General features: G+C 37.5%; 1 protein-coding gene across 3 annotated transcripts in view; it reads right to left on the bottom strand.

The window, feature by feature from the left end:
* The window catches only part of ANXA7 (annexin A7), a 35,562-nt gene that overhangs the window by 7,039 nt on the left and 9,175 nt on the right, over nt 1-19,348 (bottom strand). For 2 of the 3 annotated variants that reach the window (XM_060642424.3, XM_060642425.3), the window contains 12 exons: nt 17,781-17,835; nt 15,832-16,036; nt 15,046-15,159; nt 13,974-14,038; nt 13,497-13,562; nt 8,117-8,219; nt 7,567-7,661; nt 4,128-4,241; nt 3,727-3,897; nt 1,425-1,595; nt 1,270-1,345; nt 117-229 (listed from right to left, as the gene is read on the bottom strand). In XM_060642424.3, the coding sequence (XP_060498407.3) occupies nt 117-229; nt 1,270-1,345; nt 1,425-1,595; nt 3,727-3,897; nt 4,128-4,241; nt 7,567-7,661; nt 8,117-8,219; nt 13,497-13,562; nt 13,974-14,038; nt 15,046-15,159; nt 15,832-16,036; nt 17,781-17,834 (1,347 nt within the window). In that variant the 5' untranslated portion in view covers nt 17,835. The remainder of the gene's footprint in view (nt 1-116; nt 230-1,269; nt 1,346-1,424; nt 1,596-3,726; nt 3,898-4,127; nt 4,242-7,566; nt 7,662-8,116; nt 8,220-13,496; nt 13,563-13,973; nt 14,039-15,045; nt 15,160-15,831; nt 16,037-17,780; nt 17,836-19,348) is intronic. The other variant, XM_060642426.3, reaches the window with a different exon arrangement.

Raw genomic sequence — 19,348 nt, 5'->3', positions numbered from 1 at the left:
GCCCTCCCCAATGCCCTTTCTTAACATCGTTCCGAGGGACTGACAACCTGCTGAGGAACTTTCAGGAAATTAACATTCAAAATCAAGTAAGATCAGACAAAAAAAGAAAGCCTCACCTCACTTCGAGTGACCACAATCCTGACCAGGGTGGAGTCATCTGTGCCGGCACCTTTCATAGAATAGTAGAGCCTCTCAGCAAAGAAGGCAGGGCGGTTCAGGGCACACTGCACTGCAAGTTAGAGATACTTCACACATGATGCCTTGACAAAGGTATCCATGCTCCAGCTTCATTTATCACTTCTAGCCTGCCTTTGATCATTTGCTATAGAATTATCTGAGAAATTTGAGGTGATGTTCTCCCTCTTGATTTTTTTTCTCAGAATCCATCTTTCTAGCCACATTAGATAGGCTACCCTCAATTCTAGAGGATTCTCTCTAGCTAATAAATCCCATTTTCTTTCCATAGATGCAATAGCTTACACTCTTTACATTTTTTCCCTTCAAGTGAGAAAATCTATAGCAACTGTGGCCAATAATATCTTACTTAAAAAGGAATAATGACTGAAATCTGAATTCTACAAGTCTGAGAGAAGTACAGGAGATACATTCCAGTATGAAAACGAAAACAGATTTGAGCCAAGATTTGAGAATGATAATAAATCTGACACATTTTCTCTTAGGAAAATTAACAGCAAAGTCTTTTCCTGCAAATGGTAGAGGTATACTAACTGTACATTATTACTTTAGTTATAATTACTATAGTAATATTTGTAAGACACTCAATTGCTAATACCACATGTGTTCCTAATACTCTCTTTAGTCATATATTCTCCAGGAGAATTAAATTTCCATTTCATCGGACATCTCAAAGAACACCAGAAACTGGGTTTTTGATTTCAAAAGGGAAAAGGGTCTCTTGGATTGAGTATTTGAAAGATGTTTTTGGGAGCTCAAAATGACACTTTGTGTGATGTCACTTATAGTTCCTTAGGGCTTTCCCATTCACTTTAATGGAACTGCTACATCTACTGTATATTCTTGTTTAATCCTCATGAAGGGCATACAGAATAAAGACCAACTAATTCCAAAACAACACTATTCGATCACACCACCACCATTCATAAGGAATTGTATATAAAACATGGGATTAGCTCAGCCTCTAAGCAGATTCCCAGAAGGCTATATTAAGCATCATCACTTAATGGGAACAACTAGTCAAAGCCTCATTCATTTACAAACAAAACAAAGCAAAACATAAAAGTATCTTACAGATGGTCTTCAAACCACTTTCAACATTTCCGGAAAATTCACGGGCAACACTACTTAGTAAATCTCGATTAGCCACCTTCAAACAAAAAACACAAGGGTTAAAATATTTTCACAACTTAAAACAGAAGCCAGATCTTCAAAAGAAAAGCTCATACCCTGGAATAAGCCTCCATGGTAGCTTTCAGCTGAGGAAAGCTTCTTGTGGCAAGAATCATGTTAAAGCAAGATTCATCTGTCCCTAGTCTCCCCTCACCAGCTTGATAGAGACGTTGAGCATCTTCCTGAGCCAGCTGGTGGTTAACATTCTGATTCTCATCACGATTTCCCTGCAAAAGAGGAAGGCAAGACTTGGAAGATGTGACACAAGTTCTATTAAAATCCTCCCCCACCAAAAAAAAAAAAAAAAAAAAAAAGCCAAAAAGAAAAACATCTTTTCTAGGATATATAAACTACCACTCAAATGAAGAAATTATAATTCTCCTTAGCTGGGATTTAAGATCAATATGCATTATACTGAGTTCCACTTTGTATTCATTTATGCAGCTAAAATGTATGGAGCACTTGTTTTGTGTGAGGCTGTATTAGGTTCTCCAGAGAAAGAGTACCTATAGGATGTACAAGGTGGTAGGGACACAAGAAAGACAAGGTCCCTGCCCTCAAAGAATTTAAGTCAAGGGAGGGAGTCTATAATATGGACTTGTAGGAAGAAGCTACAAATAACTCAAGTTCTGCCAGACTGTGCCAATTTGGATACCAAATTTTCACTGGGATGGGAGGGAAAGGACAGAGCGAGAGAGAAAGCCATGGGCCTGAACAAGAGCAAAGCCTAGATGGGCATTTGGTTTCTCTCAAAAACACAAACCCAAATGAAGGAAAAGCTGCCCTCTAAAGTCTTGGTGTCAGTCTGAGGAACACAATAGACAAGTGTTCCTTAAAGGTGAGAAACTGTATTCTGAACACAATGGAGAGGTGTTCCTTACAGGTGAGAAACTATTTTGAAGAGCAGTGGGCACAAGAAATAAGCAGAAGCATATTCTAAATGAGAAACTAAAGATAGCACACAGGAAAAGATGCTCAGGAAAAACTTCCCAGATGATTGCCTTTGGATTCAAACACACAAAAACCAGTCTCATTTTCCTGAGAAGCCATTCTTCTGCTCACTCCCTTTAAGAGGTCTCTTTACTTTGTAAAATAGCTGGGCCTTGAACTCTGCATAAAGAGACTTGGCACCTCATGTAGTCTTTTTTTTTTTTTTTTTTTTTTTTTTTTTAAAGTAGGCTCCATGCCCAACGTGGGGCTTAAACTCACAACCCTGAGATCAAGAATCACATACTCTACCAACTAAGCCAGCCAGGCGCCCTTCATGTAAAAAATAATCATTTTTTAGCATTAAATCCCTGTTCCTGTTTTGTCTTCTTGCTGTTGTTTTTCTTCTTGTTTTTCAATGCTAATCTATTCCCCTACTCTGTTATTCCATTGTAGGTAAGTTCAATTTCTTCCCACCCATTTGCTTTCTCATTTCCACATTCACTCACTTTGGCACACTGTGTTTTCTGCAACTATCTTCCTTTTGCTCTGAAGAGCCTGACCTCTGCTTTCCTATCTATCCCTCAAGACTGCCCAGCTTTGTATACTAGCAGGATAGCCAATAACTCCTGACACTGAATCAGTGTGCTTGCCTTTTCAAGTAGACCCTCATCATCTCATTCTAAGTATGCTTATAATATCATTCCAAACATCCTATCTGGATAATTTTCCATCACTTCTCCAGCACATCTGGGGAATCAGAATAAGGAAGGTGCTAATCACATTACTGTGAACTCTGAGAAAAGTTTCTGCATCTCTGGCTCTCCTCACAGTTTTCACCTCTTACAGCACTTCCATGGAAGTCCTGCATATCGTCAGTTGATGGCCCAATTTAACTGGCAGTACAATGCTAAACTTGCAAGTATGAGATTCAGGGACACCTGGGTGGTTCAGTCAGTTAAGTGTCTGACTTCGGCTCAGGTCATGATCTCACAGCTCATGAGTTCAAGCCCTACATCAGGCTCTCTGCTCTCAGTGCAGAGCCTGCTTCGGATCCTCTGTTCCCACCCCCTCCCCCCACCCCCCCGCCCCGCTGCCATCTCTCTCTGCCTCTCTTTCTCTCAAAAATAAACTTAAAAAAAAAAAAAAAAAAAAAAAGAAGTATGAGATTCATCCTAAGACAAAGAGCCAAGCTGATTTCTGATTCCATATAACGTTAAAGAGGTTAATTTCTAATCTCTTACAAACCTAGATCTGTGGAAATAAACTCAATAGTGACTACAAAGAAATTTGAACATTGGATTCTGTGCTACCCCTCTTAAAGATGTCAAGATTCCAAGGGGCTAAATATTAAAAGGAATAAAGAATGCTCCCTGATAATACAAAGTGAAGAATGTTCCCTCCATCAATATATATTCATACTATACTCACTTGGCACATGGATACAAGTAAACGTTCAAAATGTCCTGATGTATCTGATCTAACGTCCTTTTCAAGGTCTCGTCCAAATTCTGATTGATAACATCTGACAATTTCTCGGATTTCCTGATTTGTTCTTGTGCACAAAATTTCAATCAATACACGTTCCTGAGTTCCTGCTCCCTATGTGAAATGAAGAAAGTGAGACTTATACAAAAGAAAAACAAAATAACAGAAAATAATTAAATCTTACTAGTTTATCAAATACTTCTTTGGCCTCCAGACCTAAAAAGCTCTATTTATTCAGATGATATGATACAACATACTGATTTAGCTGTCACTGTAAACTGCCATAATTGGTGGGGTTTTACATTTAAAATAGGATAAAATATACAAAGTAAATGACACAGTACCTTCATTGCATTCCGTAAACTCCAGGCATCATAATATGTAGGTGGCATGAATAGGGCAAGGATCAGTTCTTCCATATTTCCACTTAACTCTGATTTGAGGTCTTTGATTAAATCCTATTTAATTACAAATACAAACTAATTATGTGTGCTCTCCAAATTTTGCTGCTTAAATTTTTTAAATATGGAAAAGTGGAATTGAACTGCTTTATGAAAACCTAAATTTCAAATTTGAGTAGCATATACTAAGAAACAAGTAAATATATACATTTCAAGCTTGTATTTCAAAGCAAATGTATTTTATTCACTCTACCAATAAACAATAACAAATTCCTACTATAGTTCCACCACTATACCAGGTACAAAGACAGAGATATGAAATAAAAAAATCATTCAAATGAACAAAATGATAAGCAGGTATTTACTTAGTATAAGAAACTGTTCTTGTTCTGTGTGGAAGCAGGAATCATCATTGTGTTCTTCTGTGGAAAGATAAGGTAAACCCCTAAAAAGAGATAGTATAAGGCAGCCTGTATTTAAGTAGCACATAAATAAACAGCAGAAAAAGCTCAAACAAGAGAAGTTAAAGTGGGCTAGAAAGCCCAAAGAAAGCTTCTAGTCCAGATCTTGAAGAGTATGTAAAATTAGCAAGCAAAGAGGAAGGAGAAAGACATTTCAGGCAAGAAGGAAGAACACAAATGAGAAACACCAACATGGTTCCCAGGCTTGACCATGCACTCAAATCATCCGTGGAATTATTTGAGAAGAAAAGAAAAGAAAAGGGAAAAAAGAAAAAAGAGGAAAAAAAAAGAAAAAGGAAAAGAAAAGGAAAAGAAAAGAAAAGAAAAGAAAAGAAAAACACACTGATGTTGACAAATACTCAGAGGTTCTGCAAGTGTTTTTAAGTCTGAAAGGAAATTATGATGCTCAGCTAAGGTTGGGAGTCACTAGTATGAAACAAGAACAAGCAAAGCCTTTTTAATGAACCGGTAAGACAACCAATTTTGTTAGAGGGGAATGTTCTCACAGATTAGTGAGACAGAGTTGTAACGATATGCTTGGGTCATCACCTTGAACACAAGCTAAAGAATGTGCATTGGATTCTTCATGCTGGGAGAAGCCACAGGAAATTTTTATGCAAGAAAATGGCATTGAAATGGCAACCATAGGCAGTATGGACTACGATGACAAAGAGGTTTATAGATAAGAACATTTAGGCTACTAGAACATTTAGGTAAGAATTCATTCAGGCTTGGACTTGAGTAGTGGATTTGAGATAGAAGCACATTTTTAAAAAGACCTTTTACATATTAGATCAACAAGATAGAGTTAATAACCAGATGCTAGGACAAAGCAGTGCCTGGCATATAGTAGGCACTGAATAGGTATCCAAAGACTGATAAAGAAGAATGTGGAATCAAGGACAACTCCACAGCAGGTTCGAAGAATGACTTAAAAATTTTTTTTAATATTTATTTATTTAAAAAAAAAAATTTTTTTTTTAATCTTCATTTTTGAGAGAGTGAGAGACAGAGTGAGAGCAGGGGACGCACAGAGAGAGAGGGAGACACAGAATCCGAAGCAGGCTCCAGGCTCTGAGCCGTCAGCACAGAGCCCAATGTGGGGCTCGAACCCACGAACTGTGAGATCATGACCTGAGCTGAAGTCGGACACTTAACCGACTGAGCCACCCAGGCACCCCTAATATTTATTTTTGAGGGAGAGAGAGAGAGAGAGAGAGAGAGCGCACGAGCATGCACGCATGTGCGCATGAGCAAGTGGGGGAGGGGCAGAGAGGGAGGGAGACACAGAATCAGATGCAGGCTCTAAGCTCTTAGCCATCAGCACAGACCCCAACGCAGGGCTCGAACCCACAAACTGCAAGATCACGACCTGAGCCAAAGGTGGATGCTTAACCAACTGAGCCACTCAGGGGCCCCTAGAAGAATGATATTTTTATTAATTAATAGGAAGCCAAAGAAAAGATGGCTGGGAATAAAAAAACATATGTTGTGAGTTTAAATTCTAAACTGATATATAAGAAAATTCAGGACAGCTTGGCACAGGCTATATACAAACTAAAGAAATTCATAATATGGAAAATACTTTTGTTAGAGAAGCAAGTATGAGGTTGAACCCTAAGGAAATGTAGAGTTTGTGTTGCTTAATCAGCTTTAAAATTGAAGAAGTGGAGGGGTTCCTAGATGGTTTAGTCACTTAACTGTCTGACTTCGGCTCAGGTCATGATCTCACACTTTGTGAGTTCAAGCCCCGCATCGGGTTCTGGGCTGACAGCTTGGAGCCTGGAGTGTGCTTTGGATTCTGTATCTCCCTCTCTCTCTGCCCCTTCCCCACTCACACTCTGTCTCTCTCAAAAAATAAATAAACGTTAAAAAAAAAAAAAAAAAAAGACTAAAGAAGTGGACCTGGGCCAAGGAGGGAGGGTAAGGCAGAGTAAAATAGGTCAAGTGGGACCAACTGATGAACCTCTGCCCCCATTCTAAGAAAAGTAAACTAGATCCAGAGAATGTTAGAAAGTTTTAGGATTCCTATCTAAATGGCAAACCAATGGTACCCAGTTTTCCCCTTTATATCTAAGAAGCAGTAGCACTTTTTAGCCATAGAATCTTGCTATATTTTGTTACTGATCATCCATTCAGCAAATATTTATCAAGTGGCTATTTATTATCATTCCTGTACTTGGTGCTAAAAATGCACAAATGAGTAGGACATGGTTAGCCTGAGGGGAGCTCACTGTTTTGGGGAGTGGGCAGTGAGATCAGTTAGAGCAGAAGTTTTATAAAATGCTACCAGACCACAGTGAGAGAAGGAGCTAAATTCTGCCTAGAGCAATGAGAGAAATTTCACAGAGAAGCTGATTTAACCCAAATCCTGAAGTTGTTTGCCATGAAGAAAAAGAGGAAAAGGTCTTCTAGGCCAAGAGTACAACATATACCAAGCATAGAGTTATAAAAGATCATGATGTACACAGGGAATGGCAAGAAGTTCCACATGGGCATAATACAGGATACAATTAGAGGGAGAGAATGGAGTGGAAGATGATGCCAAACACCAAGAACAAGCAGGGGCTATGTGATAAGTCATTGAATCCCACTGTAAAGAGAAGACTGAGAACCAAACTATTATACTGTTTATCTATTTTATATATAAAGTTATCTACTATCAGTTACACTATTGTAGCCATAATCTGTTTTCTACTGAGCATCTATCAGACATAGTATGAGGTATGATTATGAGATGAAGGATTACTCCAAAATTAGACTTTTAAGAGAAATACATAGCAAACACACCACTCTGGGGTCTCTGGAGTCTGTCTCTACTTTGTACCACCAGTACTAATAAAAACATAGTATCCAACCTCGCAGAAAGGCAGAGTCTACAGGCCATTGTTTGTGGCCAGAAAAGAAAAAAATATAAATACCTTGCCATACATGGTCTTAAAAGCTGCTTTAATTTTTTGCCTCTGATCATTGGAACGGTTGGCCACAATATTCACAATTGCCTGCTCGTCTGTCCCTGGAAGAACCATACATGTTTAAGTAAGGATGAAGTCGGTGCTGGCTACTCCTTGAGGACATCTCTTGGTTGCTTTACAAGGTGACTGGTGCCAGATTAAATTGAGGTATGTGCACAGGTGGACACATAAACTTGATTTATTTTTACTTTAGATTTAGTTTATTTTTACTTTAGATTCAATTATAAATAAGATAAAAACCTGTTTTCTTTTTTCTATTTAAAAAAAAATTTTTTTTTTAACGTTTATTTATTTTCGAGACAGAGAGAGAGAGAGCATGAATGGGGGAGGGTCAGAGAGAGAGACACAGAATCTGAAACAGGCTCCAGGCTCTGAGCAGTCAGTACAGAACCTGACGCGGGGCTCGAACTCACGGACCGCGAGATCATGACCTGAGCCAAAGTCAGACGCTTAACCGACTGAGCCACCCAGGCGCCCCAAAAACCTGTTTTCTTACCAAAACCCTTCATCGCTTTCCGAAGAACTTCTGCATCTCTCATGGCATCAAAGTTGGCAGCTGGTCGGATTGTTCCTTGAACTCCCTGAGTCATTGCGGCAGGCTGAAATGAGAAGCAAAAATTCCAAGTCAGTTACTGTGGTAATCCTTCCATAACATAAAAACACATCAAATTATCATGTTGTACACATAAAACTAATACAATGTTATATGTCACTTATATCTCAATAAAACTGGGAGGCAGGGGATGTAAAAATGTTCAACTTCTTTAGTGGAAGAAACAAATTTTTTTAAAAGCCCGGATTCTCTGCTGACAAGAAGACAACTTAAGACTTCCCCAGTTATCACTCTTAGGCAAGGAGGCCATGTTTAACTTTTAGGACAAAGCATATGAGCATTTTATTTTCAGGGCTCATTCTGGAACAGGCAAGAAAGACCTATCCCCTTCCTGCCAAAAGACAGCTAACCTCCAAACTTTCAGGAGACAAAAAAGTCAAGCTTGTGAAATCAGTCACAATCTTCCTATGCCTCGATTTCCTTCTTGGTAGAATACAAGGGAAAAAAAGAGACTGATTCCTGGATAGTGTTGAGCAGCAGTGTCTAATTTAAAGACAATAATATAGGGGTGCCTGGGTGGCTCAGTCAGTTGGGCATCTGACTTCGGCTCAGGTCATGATCTCACAGTTTGTGAGTTCAAGCCCCACATCAGGCTCTGTGCTGACAGCTTGGAGCCTGAAGCCTGTTTCAGATTCTGTGTCTCCTTCCCTCTCTCTAACCCTCCCCTGCTTGCACTCTGTCTCTCTCTCTCTCTCTCTCTCTCTCAAATAAGTAATAAGCATTAAAAAAAATTTTTTTAAAGAGCTTCTGCACAATAACTATAGCTAACATCACACTTCACAGAGAAAGACTGGATGGTTTCTCTCTGAGATTGGTAACAAGGGAAAAATTCTGTTCTCACCACTCATTCAAAATAGATAGATAGATAGATAGATAGATAGATAGATAGATAGATAGATAGATACAATAAGATAATGAGGGCTTTAGTTAGGCAGACCTTGAATTGCTCAATGAGGTTTCAAATAAGCAATAAAATTTTGGCAATATCTTTCCATTTCCTCTATAGGCCCTCATTATCAAACATGAAATAGAGGCACCTGGATGGCTCAGTCAATTAAGCATCCAACTTCAGCTCAGGTCATGATCTCACAGTTCATGAGTTCAAGCCCCACATAGGGCTCTCTACAGTCAGCACAGAGCCCTCTTTGGATCCTCTGTCCACCCTCGTCTCTGCCCCTCTCCTGCTCATGGTCTCTCAAAAATAAACATTAAAAAACATGAAATAAAACATTTTGTAGTACGAAAAGCACAAAATGAAAGCAAGCAATGATTAGAGATTCTGGGAGGTAGAATATTCTTCATAGATTATATAGGAAATAAACCAGAAGGCAAAACAGGGACTATACTTTAAAAATACAAATTGGGGCACCTGGGTGGCCTAGTCAGTTGAGTGTCTGACTCTTGATTTTGGCTCAGGTCACGATCTAATGGTTTCGTGGGTTTGAGCCCTGTGTCGAGCTCTGTACTGATGGCACGGAGACTGCTTAGGATTCTCTCTCTCCCTCTCTCTCTGCCCCTCCCCTGCTCATGTTCTCTCTCTAAATAAATAAATAAACTTAAAAAAAATTAAATAAAACATAAAAATACAAATCTATGGGGAAACTTAAAAATCACTATGACATATCCCACAGTAATAACTGTTTCCAGAGAGAATCATCAATGGATGCTAAAATTAGTGAGTAAAAGTGAGATGAGAACCAAGATATTTACATAGTTTGCACCTGGCAAACACAAGTGATCAAAATTAATCATTGCCAATAACAGAATAAGTCAACAATAAGTGCCTCCTGATACAATAATGCACTGGAGATCCAAGACCATTTCTGTGGTACTCCTGTCAAAATGGCCAAACCTGAATTTAATCATGAGGAAGTATCAGACAAACCCAAACTAAGGAATTTTCTCAAAATAACTGGTAGTACTCTTCAAAAGTGTCAAGGTCATAAACAAAAAAGACTGAAGAATTGTGTCAAGTTAAAGGAAACTTAAGAGAGGTGCCTGACTGGCTCAGTCGGTAGAGCATGTGATTCTTGATCTCAGGGTTGTGAGTTCGAGCACCACACTGGGCATAGAGATTACTAAAACAAATGAAATGAAATCAAAATTAATATTAAAAAAACAAGTAAACTTAAGAGACATGACAACAAATGCAATGTTTCATCCTGGATTTGATCCCGAACCAGAAAAGGACATTAATGGGATAATTGGTAACACCTGAATAAGATCTATAGTTTGGGTAATAGTATTACATCAATGTTATTTCTTGATTTTGATCATTTTATTGTGTTTATATAAGAAGTTAACACTGGAGGATCTGGGTAAAGGATATTCAGGAATTCTATAATTTTTATAACTTTTTTGTAAGTCCAAAATTATTTCAAAATTTAAAAAAATTTTTAAATATACAGCTAGGAAACAATAGTTTTCTTTTTTCTTTTAATGTTTATTTGAGAGAGAGAGAGAGAAGCAGTGTGTGTGTGAGTGAGACAGAGAGAGAGAGAGAGAGACAGAGAGAGAGAGAGAGAGAGAGAGAGAGAGAGAGAGAGAATCCCAAGCAGGTTCTGTGCTGTCAACGCAGAGCCTGATGGGAGACTCAGTATCACAAATCATGACATCATGACCTGAGCCGCAATCAAGAGTCAGACACTTAACCGAATGAGCCACCCAGGTACCCCTTCAATAGTTTTCTTAAACTATTCAAATCAGGGCTTAAGAGAGATGGGATGAAGTGAGATGATATCCCACTACATTCTTTTAACTGAATTTTAATAATATATTTATTTAACCCATTATCTCTAAAATATCATTTAAAGATGCATTCAACACCACTCCAAAATGTAAAATGATTCAATTGCTTTTTAGGCAACTGAAACTGCATTTAATGTTATTTATACCCATTGAATATAGCAATATGCCAGCAACTGCAGGGCAAAGTAAATGGGGAGAAGAGAACCAGACCATCTTTTAGGCCTAAACATTTTTAGGGTCAATAATTTCTCCCACTTACCAATACTCTCACACCAATGTTTTCTTCTAACAACCATCCTGCACTATGAAGCTTCCTTCTAAGCCAAGAATGTAAGCAGAGAACTAACAAATGACAAATATTTGTATAGTGGTTTAAAAAAAAAAATTCTACTTGTAGCTTTACATGAGCTTTATGGTACCAAGAAACTAAGGTTTCCTTCATTAAAATCCTAAGTAGAGCAAAAGCCTTTGTTTACAATACACTGGACTAGACAGTAAGAGAAACTAATCCTCAAAATCTATGATTTGATGATCCTCATCTTCTGTCATCCTCTTCTTTTTTGATTTTTTAAATGTTTATTCATTTTTGAGAGACAGAGAGAACAGAGAATGAGTTGGGGAAAGGCAGAGAGAGAGAGAGAGAGAGAGAGAGAGAGAGAGAGAGAGAATCCAAAGCAGGCTCCAGGCTCTGAGCTGTCAGCACAGAGCCCGATGCCAGGCTCGAACTCACTGACGGTGAGATCATGACCTGAGCTGAAGTTGGACACTCAACCAACTGAGCCACCCAGGCGTCCCATCTCTTCTTTCTTAAAAAACAAACAAAAACTACTCATTTTTCATCTTTAGGAAAAAATGGATTTGTTTCATTCTTTGTTGAAAGTCTAAGTTTACAATGAATCTTTATCAAAAATACTGTCATCTTCCAGGCACTATATTGAATTAAAAGATATCAGGGTCCATGTTCCAGAGGTCAAAACTCAAACTAGGGAAGATTTCTCAGCACAACAAAGCCCACACTGCAATCAAAAGTTCTACCCTTTGACACCCATTTGATACCAACCTTCCTACTGAAAAACAAAATTGAGTCAATCAGGGAAGTCACCTGTCCCAAATGCCCAACTAAGACAAAAATTTTCATCTTCCTACACACATTATATACTCACACACCACCATCCACCAGAGGACTTTCAGTGATAGGAAGCTTACTCCTCTCAAGGGAGCCTGTTCCATTTCCATCTAAAAGATCTTCCAAAATTTACCACTCTGTTAAGTTCCACTTATTGGTTTTAGTTCTATCTTAAGGTAGTAATTGTTACACATGAGTTGCATGTGTATGTATATTTCATTTTTAGTGTTTTAGGTTTGAAAAATTTTTAATTTTTTTTTTTTCTTTTTTTTAACTTTACAGCCAAGTTAGTTAGCATACAGTGCAACCATATCTCAGGAGTAGATTCCTTAATGCCCTCTACCCATTTAGCCCATTCCCCTCCCACAACTCCTCCAGCAATCCTCTGTTTGTTCCCTATATTTAAGTCTCTTGTTTTTGTCCCTCTCCCTGTTATTATATTATTTTTGCTTCCCTTCCTTATGTTCATCTGTTTTGTATCTTAAAGTCCTCATATGAGTGAAGTCATATGATATTTGTCTTTCTCTGACTAATTTCACTTAGCACAATACCCTCTAGTTCCATCCACGTAGTTGCAAATGACATGAAAATCTTTTTTTATACTTAGTCATAAAATCCATGTCTCTCAAACTATGTGCATGCTTAAGCTAAAATAAAATCAAAAATTCTCATACATGATTAAAATAACTATAGATATATAATATGATTAACAATCAACTTCAACAATAAAAAAAAAAAGATTGAAGGCAATTCCCTATGTGCTTTGGAGGAATATCATTTATAGTACCAGCAAAGCAGCATTATGTAACAGGGAGACCATTGGTCTGGGAGTCAGAAGAACTAGAGCTAGTCTCAGCTTAGTCTTTTACTAGGTGTGTGGTCTTGGACAAATTTCTTAATCTGGAACTCAAATTCCTCAAATCAAGAAAGTAAGCCAGAAAATAGCTAAAGTGTTTCTCTTTCAATACTTTAATCCCTCTCCCAGCTCAGCTTTAAAAAAGCTTGGTAATGCTAGATCTTTATGATTAAAGAGGATGGAAATAAATAAGAAAATCAAGCTAAAGATAAGCATAAAAGCATACTGCTTGTGTTCCTTGTAACTTGCATAAGATATAAAATTAAACTTAATATTAAAATAAGGGGCTATACAGAGATGAGACAAACATTTGATACATAGGAGACCTAGGGCTATTGAGAAATCAATTCAACAAATATTAATTGACTACTATGGTTAAAGCCCTACCAAGCACTACAGAGACATAATGGTAAGACAGATACAGTGGAATCCTTGAGGAAGGTGTGAGAGACCAATACACGAGAAATCAGAAAGTAAAGAAGGTACATACAGGCACATACAGTAATTAGTAAACACTAGAAAACCTTACTCACTTCAGTGTTATAATCCAAAGAAACAGGAGAGAAAACAGGATAGGAAGGAAAAGATTCTGTATTGATCTGAAAAAAGAGTGGAAAGTTATAAACGTAAAAATAGAAAACAAAACCACACTTTATCAAAAACTGCCCAAAACAGCCATTACTTAGTCACTCAAGTTCATATTTGTTAACTACAAGTGAGGGAAGAACTAAAACCAATGCCAAGAACCCAAGTGAATCTCTGTGAAAAAGTTAGGAGTATCATCACCTGTGAGAAGAGACCTATGCTTGTCTTATTAAAGTCATCAGGACACCACTTAAAGCAGATGGACCAAAGACAGCATCAAGTCTACCAGACACAAAGAGCAGAATCTTAAGTGACTATAACGGACCATATCCTCTGCTTCAGGGAAATGTCAGCAAAGCAGTGGTGCCCTTCTTTGGTGTTATCCAATTAAATTGAACTAAGTTTAAAAACAGGAGTAGAAATACCTGACTTGGGTAAGGACCTTGTCCTCCAGGATATTGAGAAGGCACCTGTCCTCCAGGAAAGCCACCTACGTGTTAAAAAAAAAAAAAAAAAAAAGTACAGTAAACAGATCTCATAGGATTTAACTTTTCAAAACAGCATTGACTATTATGAATATAGAAACATGAGAACATTCACACCATGTTATTCAGTAGGGTAATTTTTTAAGATTATAATTCACTAAACCTAAAACCAACTTTGGTCACAGGAACCTTTTAAAATATTCCATGTCCTACACAGTTTCCTAACAAATAATACCTTTTTTTTTTTTAAATACTTGAACCAAACTAAATTTTGATTCCATCTAGAAAGGATGCCAGGGCATAGTTCTGAGGGTTTAGGAGTGGTATAGGTGTGAGCTGGGAAGCTCCTGAAGGTTTTGGTTTTTTGCCTTTGGAACAGATTTTTTGTAACTCAAAAAGTGGGTCCTTATTTCCATCTTACTGATTAAACTTTTCCACCAAATTAATGCATTTCATGAAATCATGCATTTCATTTTATTTATTTTTTACCATTTTATTTAATTTAGTTTTTAAATTTACATCCAAGTTAGTTAGCATATAGTGCACAATTTCAGGAGTAAATTCCTTAATTCCCCTTACTCATTTAGCCCAACCCCCCCTCCCACAACCCCTCCAGCAACCCTCTGTTTGTTCTCCATATTTAAGAGTCTCTCATGTTTTGTCTCCCTCCCTGTTTTTATAATATTTTTGCTTCCCTTCCCTTATGTTCATCTGTTTTGTATCTTAAAGTCTTCATATGAGTGAAGTCATATATTTGTCTTTCTCTAATTTGGCTTAGCATAATACCCTCTAGTTTCAGCCACGTAGTTGCAAATGAAACCATGTATTTTAAATTATTTCTCTCTTTCTCTCTCTGCCCCATTCCCCTACTCATGAACGCTAAAATTAAAAAAAAAAAATTATAAAAGTACTTAGTATAAAGTTTACTAAAGACTATCCCAAACTAACTAAGTTCTCTCAGTGGCAACTGAAAATTTTAAGTAACACACTATTGTTTTTCTCTGGTACCTACCAGGTAGTGGGACCTGTGGTAGACCACTACCGTAAGACTGTGAGGGTGGCTGTGGATAGCTGGAAAAGCCTGCTCCACCTGGTGGGGGGGCTCCAAACCCTTGGCCTGGAGGAACTAGAATAAAAGAATAAATACAGTGACAGTTCTCATGATTGAAGAGTAAACTTTAGGAAAATATCTACTAATATCCACTAAGAAAAGTGGAAAAAATATGCAATTAATGCTATAACAGCAGTCTCTTTTGGTCTAAATTCAACTTATCAACTCTTTTCCGTTATGAAACAAATTAAAAAATTTTTACTTCATTCACCTGCCTAACTAACTTATAGTAACAAAAATGCTAAGCTTTTTGGCCTTCACACAAAGCTGTCCTAAAGGTCACAATTATGCTAAGTGAAATATCATAATCAATTCTTAAGATTACAAATAATCAAGTAAACTGCTATATATTGGTCCTTTATTACCATGAGATTTATTCTAATTCTTTTCACAACAGAATTTTTGAGAATGTTTCCAGCTTTCATGCCCCCAAGAACCTTTATCTTGCCAGCTAGGTTTATGGTCTTTGGTAGAGAGTAGGCTAAGAGCATCTCTGACCTCATATAAAACAAGCAAGAATGAAATGGATGAGAGAGAGAGAGAGAGAGAGAGAGAGAGAGAGAGAGAGAGAGAGAGGTAGAGAGAGGTAGAGAGAGAGAGGTAGAGAGAGAGAGGTAGAGAGAGAGAGAGAAGGAAAAATGATACAGCAATCCCAAATCATCACTAATGCCACAACCCACTACTCACCTCCAGGATAGGATGGAGCTCCCCCTGGTGGTGGGGCACCAGGATAGCCTCCAGGGGTTGGATAGCCTGCAGTGGCAGGGTAGCCTCCAGCTCCTGGGTAGCCACTACTTGGGGCTGGTGGGTAGGCACCTCCTCCCACTGGAGGAAAGCCAGTAGGATAAGGATACTGACCCGGAGGGGGAAAAGTTGACTCCTGACCTGCAGGCTGACAAACCAGAAAACTTTTCATATGAATGTGACCAAAACAAACAAACAAACAAACTGAAATAACTGTTAAGGTCTAAATTTTCTTTTACATAGTAAAAGTCACATTAAAAGTCTTGGTATCTTGTACTAGTTTACCTGTATGCTAGTTTGTCAAAACACTTGCTTTTCATAACTCAGTTACATTCAATTCTACCTGTGTCGGGCAAGACGGATCTGTTTCTCTATTTGGGAGTAAGAACGAGACTCTTCAGAAACCTCAAGGCTTCAGGAAAAACTATCAAAGCTCATTAGTTCCTTCATTTTCCTAATACCTGGAAATATTAGAAAGACGTATAGCTCTCTGCCCTAAAGAGAATTCCTGGCTCTTTTGCGACACACCTGGACCTGTTACATAGTAGGAACAAAAAAGTGACCTGAGTTACCATGGGGTGTGACATTTGGAGCCCAGTTCAGACTAGAAAATGTCTAAGAGTGGCAGAGATTGTTACACGTTCACTAAACTTTCTCGCCTGGCCACAAAGCTAGACTACCTTTCCCAGACCCCTTTGCAGTTAAAGTAGGACCATATGACTGAACACTGGTGAATGAACAGAGACAGAAGTGAGGTACACCACTTCCAATCTGGCCCCTAAAAACCTCCTGCCCAATCCTACACACTCTCTCTTCCTCTTTCCCTTTATCTGCCAGCTGGAAGCAGAGAATCCAGTGGAGGAATCCAAGACACTAGAGGATGATAAAGCCAACATGTGGAAGGAGCCTAGTAACCTGAAAGACTACATGGAATAAAGCCTCCTTGATACCCCACCCCACCACCCACCTGCCACTGACTTCTAGGAGACTAAAGAAAACAAGTTTTTATTGTGTTAAGTCACTTGGATGTTGGGGTTGTCTGTTTCAGAAATTAGTCTATAATAACTGAAATGGTAACCAGAGTCCAGTTGAGTATATAGGGACCTAGGAACATATTCATAATTCTCTTCTCTCCTATGATAAATTCAGGAGAGCTATATATTCATTTTACGTAAGGATACTTACATTAACATTAATCTGCATAGACCTCTCTTTCTATTCTCCCATTGTTAGAAAGAAGCCCTATACACTTATGAATATAAAACTGAAATGCATAATTCTTACTTAAATGCCTCAGCTAGGAGTTTAGTCCTCATAGTATAGACATCAACAAGGCAGAACTTAGTAGCACATTTAAAAAATGTACTCCAAATACTAAAAGTGTCAGAACTGCAAATACAGGGACCTCTAATCCACTGCAATTTGTTATCTCTGAGTCAAGCCCTTAATTATTTTAAACCTTCTAATACAAAGGTTAAAAACCAGTGATTCACGGGATGGATTTAGCTTACATACATATTTTATTGGCCATACAACATTTAACATTAAAAAAAATTAATTTCCCATTTTAAAAAATTAGGGCAATTTCACATCAAATCCATATTTCTGGCTTTACTTGAAGAAATGGAATATCTAGCAACATTGAGTCTGCATTGCAGCATGACGACATTGGGCTGAAGCTGAGTAGCTGCTGGCTTTCCATAAATGAGGCAAGTACACTCTCGTTCCCTCCCACCTCCTGCCTTCACACACTTATTCTACTCAGTAGCTCTGGGCAACTGAGTTTATGACCCCTGTTCTAGCATATGCGTAAGATCTGTCATGGGCTAGTCCTATACAACACCTGTTCCAAGTACATGAGCTATTTTACTATTATAAGTGGCAATACTTACAGGATATCCAGGGAAAGGTGGGTAGCCTGTTGGGGGATAGCCTGGGTAGGACATTCTGTAACAATAAAAAATGTCCTCTGTAATTCTTTATAAAGGTTAAGTCCTTAGAAGATACATATCATCAAGGGTTTTATACAAAATCTATCTTCTTTCAAGAGTCTGTCAGGCATTCAACATGTGAATATTAGAGGTATAAGCAAAGTTTATAAAATACTTTTTCATCTCCCCATTCATACCAATGGAGTCAGCATAGCATAGTAAATGTTCCAACTTCATCCTCCCCATACAATTTTTGTCATATCTTAATACTACCAGCACTATTATTTATGGAATATTTATGGAATATCTATAAGCCAATTAATTTTTCACTTAAATCTATTTTATATCACTTCCATATGTGGAAAACTTGCAATAGTTTCTGGCCACAAAGAGAAGGTAACATTAAAATGTAAAGATTAAAATAAATGCTTTCCAAATGCCATAGAAATCCCTTTATTTGGTGATATAACATTATGGGAAACAATGGTTAAGAGTTAACATTCATATCCACACACACCTTTTTTATAAACTTTTGATTAAGTTTCAAACTTAAAAGTAAAGAGTATAAGAAACCCCAAAGACTCAACACTCAGCTCTAGTAATTACAAATTCACGGCCAATTTTGTTTTTTCAATACACTCATTCATCCCCCATCACTCCACTGGATTATTTTGAAGCAAATCCCAGACATTCTACCATTTTAGCCTATACATACTTCAGTATATATCTCTAAAAACATTTTTTCTTAACAGGACTATTTTAAAAATGTAACCATAATATCAATGTGTCAGTGTTCAAATTTCCAATTATCTTTTAAATATTTATTGCTTTTTATTTTGTACTTGTTTATTATAGAAAACCTGAAAGATTTTAGAGAGAACAGTGTTAGATTGAACTACGTGGCATTAATGAAATTCAACTGTTTTAACATACAAATTTCTTGTGGCTCAACCTGATATAATGTTCACATAACTTCATGTTCAGCTTCAACAACTGTCAAGTCACAGGTAATCCTAGTTCATTTGTACCCCAACCACTATCCTTCCTAGATCATTTAAAGCAAATCCCCAAACATATTCCTTTACTCACAAGTATGTCAATATACTATCTGTAAAAAGAGAAGGACTCTTTTAAACCACAGTCATTTACCAATATTGTATCTTAAAAATTTAATAATTTTCTAATATCATCAAGTATCCAGTGTTCAAATTTGCCCAAATATCTCAAAATATTTTTTACAATTTGGCTGTTCAAATCAGTATACAACTATGGTCCATATATTCTAGTGACTTGGTGTGTCTCTTAAATGTCTCTAGTCTATAAGCCTCCTCTCTCATTTTTTTCAGTGCAGTTTATTTGTTGAAGGAACCAGAGAATTTGTCCTGAAATATCCCTCTATCTGGATTTACCAACTGATTCTCCATAATAATCTTTAAAAGTTATTTCCTAAAAATTTAGTCAGATCTAGAAGCTTGATCAGATTCAGATTCCTTTTTTGGCACAAATACTCAAAAATACTGTTTTGTTTC

The sequence above is a fragment of the Panthera onca genome, chromosome D2 (genome assembly GCF_046562875.1).
Source record: "Panthera onca isolate mPanOnc1 chromosome D2, mPanOnc1 haplotype 2, whole genome shotgun sequence".
In the NCBI taxonomy this organism is placed as follows: domain Eukaryota; kingdom Metazoa; phylum Chordata; class Mammalia; order Carnivora; family Felidae; genus Panthera; species Panthera onca.
This window is presented reverse-complemented; position numbering and strand designations above follow the sequence as displayed.